This window comes from Triticum dicoccoides, chromosome 2B (genome assembly GCF_002162155.2).
Source record: "Triticum dicoccoides isolate Atlit2015 ecotype Zavitan chromosome 2B, WEW_v2.0, whole genome shotgun sequence".
Lineage (NCBI taxonomy): Eukaryota > Viridiplantae > Streptophyta > Magnoliopsida > Poales > Poaceae > Triticum > Triticum dicoccoides.
Genome location: NC_041383.1, coordinates 806390547 through 806399609, shown reverse-complemented (window position 1 = coordinate 806399609; position 9063 = coordinate 806390547). Strand labels below are relative to the sequence as shown.

General features: G+C 41.0%; 1 protein-coding gene and 1 pseudogene across 1 annotated transcript; both read left to right on the top strand.

Moving 5' to 3' along the window:
- Positions 1-2417: 2417 nt before the first annotated feature.
- LOC119368912 lies at positions 2418-4030 on the top strand (annotated as a pseudogene).
- A 2484-nt stretch (positions 4031-6514) lies between these two features.
- LOC119368911 (probable indole-3-pyruvate monooxygenase YUCCA11) lies at positions 6515-8222 on the top strand. Its single transcript, XM_037634023.1, has 5 exons — positions 6515-6689; positions 7011-7125; positions 7504-7738; positions 7826-7948; positions 8043-8222. The coding sequence occupies exons 1-5, from the start codon at positions 6515-6517 to the stop codon at positions 8220-8222; spliced, it is 828 nt and encodes a 275-aa protein (XP_037489920.1).
- Positions 8223-9063: the final 841 nt, after the last annotated feature.

Sequence of the window (9063 nt, the reverse complement as noted above, 5' to 3'; positions counted from 1 at the left end):
GGAACACTTAGGCTGGCCGGCATGTGTCCTTCTTCGTTCCTGTGTCTGTCCCTTCGGGGAAATGTCACGCGATGAATACCGGAGTCCTGTTAGCCCGCTACAGCCCGGTTCACCGGAGTCCTGCTAGCCCAGTGCTACAGCCTGGATTCACTCGCTGATGACCGACACGTTCGATGCTGGGTCATGGATGCCTGTCCCTGTAAGTCTGTGCCACTTTGGGTTTACGACTAGTCATGTCAGCCCGGGCTCCTTATCATATGGATGCTAGCGACACTATCATATACGTGAGCCAAAAGGCGCAAACGGTCCCGGGCAAAGGTAAGGCGACACCCGTGGGGATACCGTGCGTGAGGCCGCAAAGTGATATGAGGTGCTACAGGCTAGATCGATGTGACATCGAGTCGGGGTCCTGACACTCATGTGCATTGTTCATGTTCTGGCAAGTGCCGTTGTCGGTCATTTCATATTTTTGATTTTTGATTTTTACATGTCCGTCGTTGTATGCAGTTTTGGTGCGTGCTGGATGGATTTTGAACTCTTTCCTATCCAATCGGGCCCGTGGGCGAGGCTGTTGTCACAGTCCTCGAAGGTGTGTTGATTTTCCATTAGCTCTTAAAACCTTCTTCTAGATTTGTTAGTTTGACTCTCCTCTGAAATCTTGGGAGTTACTATTAACCTGATAGCAGATTTTCTATTATGTTTTAAGTGACAATGGAGTGTTAATCTCTGTATCTGTTTAAACCACTATTCTCTGAATAAATGTTTCAGCACTACGTGTGCACTATGTTTTCCGAATGAATGAAATGTGCACCCTGCTCTATTAATTATGTGCCTATTTAGTTTTTGAGGATGGTGAGATTGACAAGTGCAGGTAGTGATGGATTTTTTGTTGAGGCTGTGACTTGTGTCTGCTTGATTTTACATATAGTAGATACATGTACATAGGTGAGCACATTTTGTTCAGTTTGTCAAAGAATCTCTCCTCCATTATCCTTTTTTTAATTAATAGAACAGATGTTAATGGAAGCATCATCACCCTCCTCCTGTATCCCTCCTCGACCCTCCTCTGTTACAATGAGGTTGATTTCTCCACAGAGTTTTTGGCTCAATTTTTTCTTCAATGCATGTAGGTTGTACTTTTCATGACTAAAGTTGTTGAAGATACTGTGTACTTGCCTCCGGCTTGAGAGAAGGAATGAGGATGATCTCTCAGGTGGCAAGGCCACAAAACCACTCCAAAAATAAAATCAGGGCAAAACCCAAATAAATCAAAAGAAAAAGAAAGGGCCAAAAACCAGGGTTTTACAGGGACGCCTCTACCGGCGACTAGGGTTGGCGCGCCCCGGCCACACGTGGTAGCGGGTCGTGAGTCAAAGTCTCAAACTAGGTTGAGAAACAAAACTGAACAAAAGGAGTTCAGAAAAAACACAAAAACTAGGTTTCAATAGGATCCAAATCTCAAAACAAGACGAGGTAGCAGAACAACAACTAACTCTTTTTCACAATAGCACAAAGGGCCTACCAAATAATGGCTGACAAAAGAACAAGCGGAACAAATCTACCACGCTGATGACAACCTGGGGAGCTTATGCTGAAAACATGCCTTGTTACGGATGAAGTTTCTAGATAGACAACCTAAGGAAACTATTCAATGCTCGACAAGACAAATGCTACAAATGCAAGCCGGCAACCACAGTCTAAGGCCATCCATGCTCGATCAGTACTTTGGCGTCGACGGCCTAGAAGACACCTGCAAGGTCCGTCTCCATATGGAAGGAAGGCTAACTAGCCATGGCCGGTTAGTTTGCAAGTATAGGGGAAGGAAAGAAATGATTGCATAATATACAGAAAAGGAAAGAAACACTAACAATCTTTCTTTAATCTTACTTAGCATACAAAGTACTGCCCCGTCCCGAATTACGTCCTGAAAATGGATTGAAACGGATGTATCTAGAAATAAAAATACGTCTAGATACATCCATTTTCGCGACAAGTAATTCGGGACGGAGGGAGTATATACCGAACATATACTTATCCTATATGAATTTTTATTGATGACAACAGGAATGGAAAGAAATTCAGAAGAGATTTTAGTCTAAACATATCCAAAGCCGGTTGATAAGTTTCCAAAAAAATCGTTCAAGAGTGTGTTTCCTGCCTATTTTGTATCCCTGTAATGTATCAGGACATGCTTTCACACCAGCGGTTCAATATGTAGATGGAATACTAGTACACACCACGATAAGGGATCAATAAATCTTTACCTTTTCCATTCCTCATTGTAAATAGATTGACACATGAAAAATACCAGTATGTATATGCCCACATATGCATCCAAAGATTCATCGAGCAAACAAGTAAACACACCAGCCTAGCATTGCACCTATCCCATAACTTTGTCAACTCTTCTCTTCGAAATGGAGAATGTTGTAGTGTTGATTGTTGGCGCTGGGCCAGCAGGCCTTGCAACAGCAGCATGCCTTAGCCAATTCTCAATTCCCTATGTCATTGTCGAGCGTGAAAGTTGCAGCGCGTCGCTTTGGCGCAACCGCGCCTACGATCGCCTCAAGCTGCATCTTGCAAAGGAGTTCTGTGAGTTGCCACACATGTCATACCCACTAGATGCGCCAACATACATACCAAAAACCTTGTTTATGAAGTACTTGGATAACTATGTTGAGCGTTTTAATATTTGACCCAAATATCTCACTAGTGTGGAGACATCCACATTTGACAATGACCAAAAATGTTGGTCCATCGTGGCACATGACATGGCAAAGAGCACACTAGTCAGGTGTGCAGAGAATATTCCAATGATCCCCGGATTGCGAACTTTTCCGGGTGATGTCATCCACACCTCAAGCTACAAGTCAGGCAAGAGCTACTCTGGCATGAATGTATTGGTCGTTGGATCTGGCAACTCTGGAATGGAAATTGCTTATGACCTTGCGACCCATGGTGCCAATACTTCAATCGTTATACGAAGCCCGGTATGTACACGCACTATATATTATTTTTTGACCTAGAAACACTAGGGGATCCCCCCACCCCCACCCTATGGGCACTATATATTTTCAGTGGTTACGGGGCAATTTCTTAATATAGTCACCACTAAAAGGATGCAATTTTCCAAAGTTATTACTGGAAAGTATTTCATGGTATAGAGCGATAGACTATTTTATAACATGCACAAACAACTAAACAATTAGACGAACTACACAGAAAAAATAACTCTTGAAAAAAGATGATTCTATGGACTTTTATTTTATGATGCAGGCTTCAAAAGAGATGTGACATGTTTTGTGGTTGCAAATTCATGTAATGACAAAGGAATTAATCCGGTTGGGGATGACACTTGCTCGTCGTCTCCCATTGAATCTAGTGGATAACCTCCTTGTGATGGCGGCAAATTTCATATTTGGTGATCTATCGAGGTATGGCATCAGAAGGCCAAAAGTGGGTCCAATGATCCTCAAGTCAGAGACCGGCCGATCCGCTGTTATTGATGTTGGCACTGTTGGGTTAATCAAAAAAGGTATCATCAAAGTAAGTATATCCTTGACATGACATAAATTTCATAACAGATTTTGTCCTCATATGCCAAGTTGTCAATATTCTATTCATCTCGTACAGGTAAAGGGGAGCATTAGTGAGATCATGCGCGATATAGTTGAATTTCAGTGCGGTAAAAAGATATCATTTGACACGATTGTGTTTGCAACTGGATACAAAAGCACAGCAAATATATGGCTCAAGGTAACAACATCGATGCTTGAATATGTCTGAGTTTGTTTTCTTGGTGCAACAATTGTTAAATCTGCTAACAAGCTTTGTGTTTTTTTTATCTCGGAATGGTGAGAGCATGTTAAATGGCAATGGACTGCCCATCAAAGAATATCCGAATCATTGGAAAGGTGAAAATGGGCTCTACTGTGCTGGGTTAGGAAGGAGAGGATTGGCTGGTATTGCAGCAGATGCCAAGAATATCGCCAATGACATCATATCAGTGATAGGCGCTATGTCCGGGTAAATTATCAAATCGGTGAATGCGTCTTCGACAACGTGATGCCTTTCATCACCGGGCTCCTCAAGAAGATCAAGGATGAGATACGATGCTGGTCTAAGGCAGGGGCACAAGGCCTGCGGGTTGTTCTGCACCAATCCTGGGATGTCCACTAAGTTGTATGATGTATTGTAAAACTAACCTCCTAGGAGGACTGTAACTTTTCCCCATCCTTTCAATGCAATGAAATGCAAAGGTTTTTGCATTTTCTCGATTGTTTTTATCTTTTACATGTAGTTTACAAGGGCTAGTGTGCTAGACGGTTGATTCTTTGAGAAATCTATCCACTGCCACTTGTCTATCTATCTTCATCTATCCTAGATAGAACTAGATTATTGTTTATTTCAAGGTTCATATGTGGATGGAGTAAGCATTACTTTTATAATATAATCAAGGGCTTTTATACTCACATGGTGCAAAGAGCTTTGTATTTTTTTTGTTGAAATGTTAAATCGAAGGGCCATGGGCGAGGCTGTTGTCACAGTCCTTGGAGGTGCGTTGATTTTCCATTAGCTCTTAAAACTTGCTACTAGATTTGTTAGTTTGACTCTTCTCTAAAATCTTGGGAGTTACTCTTAACCTAATAGCAGATTTTTTTTATTATGTTTTAAATGACAATGAAGTGTCAATCTTTGTATCTGTTTAAACCAATGTTCTCTGAATAAATGTTTGAGCACTGCGTGTGCACTATGTTTTCCGAATGAATGAAATGTGCACCCTGCTCTATTAATTGTGTGCCTATTTAGTTTTTGAGGATGGTGAGATTGACAAGTGCAGATAGTGATGGATTTTTTGTTGAGGCTGTGACTTGCGCATGCTTGATTTTGCATGTACTCCCTTCGTCCGAAAATACTTGTCATCAAAATGGATAAAAATAGATGTATCTAGAACTAAAATACGTCTAGATGCATCCCCTTTTATCCATTTTGATGACAAGTATTTCCGGACGGAGGGAGTAATAGATACATGTACATGGGTGAGCACATTTTGTTCAGTTAGTCAAAGAATCTCTCCTCCATTATCCTTTTTTTAATTAATAGAACAGATGTTAATGGAAGCATCATCACCCTCCTCCTGTCTCCCTCCTCGACCCTCCTCTGTTACAATGAGGTTGATTTCTCCATAGAGTTTTTGGCTCAATTTTTTCTTCAATGCATGTAGGTTGTACTTTTCATGACTAAAGTTGTTGAAGATATTGTGTGCGCGCCTCCGGCTTGAGAGAAGGAATGAGGATGATCTCTCAGGTGGCAAGGCCACAAAACCACTCCAAAAATAAAATCAGGGCAAAACCCAAATAAATCAAAAGAAAAAGGAAGGGACAAAAACCAGGGTTTTACAAGGAGGCCTCTACCGGCAACTAGGGTTGGCGCGCCCCGGCCACGCGCGGTAGCGTGTCGTGAGTCAAAGTCTCAAACTAGGTTGAGAAACAAAACTGAACAAAAGGAGTTCAGAAAAAACACAAAAACTAGGTTCCAATAGGATCCAAATCTCAAAACAAGACGAGGTAGTAGAACAACAACTAACTCTTTTTCACAATAGCACAAAGGGCCTACCAAATAACGGCTGACAAAAGAACAAGCGGAACAAATCTACCACGCTGATGACGACCTGGGGAGCTTATGCTGAAAACATGCCTTGTTACGGATGAAGTTTCTAGATAGACAACCTGAGGAAACTGTTCAATGCTCAACAAGAAAAATGCTACAAATGCAAGCCGGCAACCACAGTCTAAGGCCATCCATCCTCGATCAGTACTTTGGCGTCGACGGCCTAGAAGACACCAGCAAGGTCTATCTCCATATGGAAGCAAGGCTAATTGGCCATGGCCGGTTAGTTTGCAAGTATAGGGGAAGGAAAGAAATGCTTGCATAATATACAGAAAAGGAAAGAAACACTAACAATCTTTCTTTAATCTTAATTAGCATACAAAGTACTGCCCCGTCCCGAATTATGTCCTGAAAATGGATTGAAACGGATGTATCTAGAACTAAAAATGCGTCTAGATACATCCATTTTCGCGACAAGTAATTCAGGACGGAGGAAGTATATACCGAACATATACTTATCCTATATGAATTTTCATTGATGACAACAGGAATGGAAAGAAATTCTGAAGAGATTTTAGTTTAAACATATCCAAAGTCAGTTGATAAGTTTCCAAACAAACAACCGTTCAAGAGTGTGTTTCCTGCCTATTCTGTATCCCTATAATGTATCAGGACATGCTTTCACACCAATGGTTCAATATTTAGATGGAATAGTAGTACACACCAGGATAAGGGATCAATAAATCTTTACTTTTTTCATTCCTCATTGTAAATAGATTGACACATGAAACATACCAGTATATATATGCCCACATATGCATCCAAAGATTCATCGAGCAAACAAGCAAACACACCAGCCTAGCATTGCACCCATCCCACAACTTTGTCAACTCTCCTCTTTGAAATGGAGAATGTTGTAGTGCTGATTGTTCGCGCTGGGCCAGCAGGCCTTGCAACAGCAGCATGCCTTAGCCAATTCTCAATTCACTATGTCATTGTCGAGCGTGAAAGTTGCAGCGCGTCGCTTTGGTGCAACCGCGCCTACGATCGCCTCAAGCTGCATCTTGCAAAGGAGTTCTGTGAGTTGCCACACATGTCATACCCACTAGATGCACCAACATACATACCAAAAACCTTGTCTGTGAAGTACTTGGATAACTATGTTGAGCGTTTCAATATTCGACCCAAGTATCTCACTAGTGTGGAGACATCCACATTTGACAATGACGAAAACTGTTGGTCCATCGTGGCACATGACAGGGCAAAGAGCACACTAGTCAGGTTCACAACAAAGTTTCTTGTCGTTGCAAGTGGTGAGAATAGTGCGGAGAATATTCCAATGATCCCCGGATTGCGAAGTTTTCTGGGTGATGTCATCCACTCCTCAAGCTACAAGTCAGGCAAGAGCTACTCTGGCATGAATGTATTGGTCGTTGGATCCGGCAACTCTGGAATGGAAATTGCTTATGACCTTGTGGCCCATGGTGCCAATACTTCAATCGTTATACGAAGCCCGATATGTACACACTATATATATATATATATATATATATATATATATATATATATATATATATATATATATATATATATTATTTTTTGACCTAAAAACACTAGGGGATCCCCCCACCCCCACCCTATGGGCACTATATATTTTCAGTGGTTATGGGGCAATTTCTTAATATAGTCACCACTAGAAGGATGCCATTTTTCAGAGTTATTACTGGAAAGTATTTCATGGTATAGAGCGATAGACTATTTTATAACATGCACAAACAACTAAACAATTAGATGAACTACACAGAAAAAATACCTCTTGAAAGAAGATGATTCTATGAAATTTTATTTTATGATGCAGGCTTCAAAAGAGATGTGACATGTTTTGTGGTTGCAGATTCATATAATGACAAAAGAATTAATCCGGTTGGGGATGACACTTGCTCGCCGTCTCCCATTGAATCTAGTGGATAACCTCCTTGTGATGGCGGCAAATTTCATATTTGGTGATCTATCGAGGTATGGCATCAGAAGGCCAAAAGTGGGTCCAATGATCCACAAGTCAGAGACCGGCCGATCCGCTGTTATTGATGTTGGCACCATTGGGTTAATCAAAAAAGGTATCATCAAAGTAAGTATATCATTGACATGACATAAATTTCATAACAGATGTTGTCTTCATATGCCAAGGTGTCAATATTCTATTCATCTCATACAGGTACAGGGGAGCATTAGTAAGAGCATGGGCGATATAGTTGAATTTCAGTGCGGTAAAAAGATATCATTTGACGCGATTGTGTTTGCAACTGGATACAAAAGCACAACAAATATATGGCTCAATGTAACAACATCGGTGTTTGAATATGTCTGAGTTTGTTTTCTTGGCGCAACAATTGTTAAATCAGCTAACAAGCTTTGTGTTGTTTTTATCCCAGAATGGTGAGAGCATGTTAAATGGCAATAGACTGCCCATCAAAGAATATCCAAATCATTGGAAAGGTGAAAATGGGCTCTACTGTGCTGGGTTAGGAAGGAGAGGATTGGCTGGTATTGCAGCAGATGCCAAGAATATCGCCAATGACATCATATCAGTGATAGGTGCTATGTCCGGGTAAATTGTTAAATCGGTGAATGCGTCTTCGACAACGTGATGCCTTTCATCACTGGGCTCCTCAACAAGATCAAGGATGAGACTCGATGCTGGTCTAAGGCAGGGGCACAAGGCCTGCGGGTTGTTCTGCACCAATTCTGGGATGTCCACTCAGTTGTATGATGTACTGTAAAACTAACCTCCTAGGAGGACTGTAACTTTTCCCCATCCTTTCAATGCAATGAAACGCAAAGGTCTTTTTCATTTTCTCGATTGTTTTTATCTTTTACATGTAGTTTACAAGGGCTAGTGTGCTAAACGGTTGATTCTTTGAGAAATCTATCCACTGCCACCTGTCTATCTATCTTCATCTATCCTAGATAGAACTAGATTTTTGTTTATTTCAAGGTTCATATGTGCGAGGGAGTAAGCATTACTTTTATAATATAATCAAGGGCTTTATACTCTCATGGTGCAAAGAGTTTTGTATTTTTTTTATTGAACAGTTACCTCGGAGGGCCGTGGGCGAGGCTGTTGTCAGAGTCCTCGGAGGTGCGTTGATTTTCCATTAGCTCTTAAAACCTGATACTAGATTTGTTAGTTTGAATCTTCTTTGAAATCTTGGGAGTTACTCTTAACCTGATAGCAGATTTTCTATTATGTTTTAAATGACAATGAAGTGTTAATCTCTGTATCTGTTTAAACCACTGTTCTCTGAATAAATGTTTGAGCACTGCGTGTGCACTATGTTTTCCAAAATGTGCACCCTGCTCTATTAATTGTTTGCCTATTTAGTTTTTGAGGATGGTGAGATTGACAAGTGCAGATAGTGATGGATTTTTTGTTGAGGATGTGACTTGTGCCTG

Excerpts from the sequence above, each read along its gene's own strand:
- LOC119368911 (XM_037634023.1), top strand. The coding sequence starts at position 6,515 with ATGGAGAATGTTGTAGTGCTGATTGTTCGCGCTGGGCCAGCAGGCCTT. Across the intron at positions 6,690-7,010 it reads GCATCTTGCAAAGGAGTTCT|GCAAGAGCTACTCTGGCATG; the intron begins GTGAGTTGCCAC and ends GCTACAAGTCAG. Across the intron at positions 7,739-7,825 it reads TCAAAAAAGGTATCATCAAA|GTACAGGGGAGCATTAGTAA; the intron begins GTAAGTATATCA and ends CATCTCATACAG.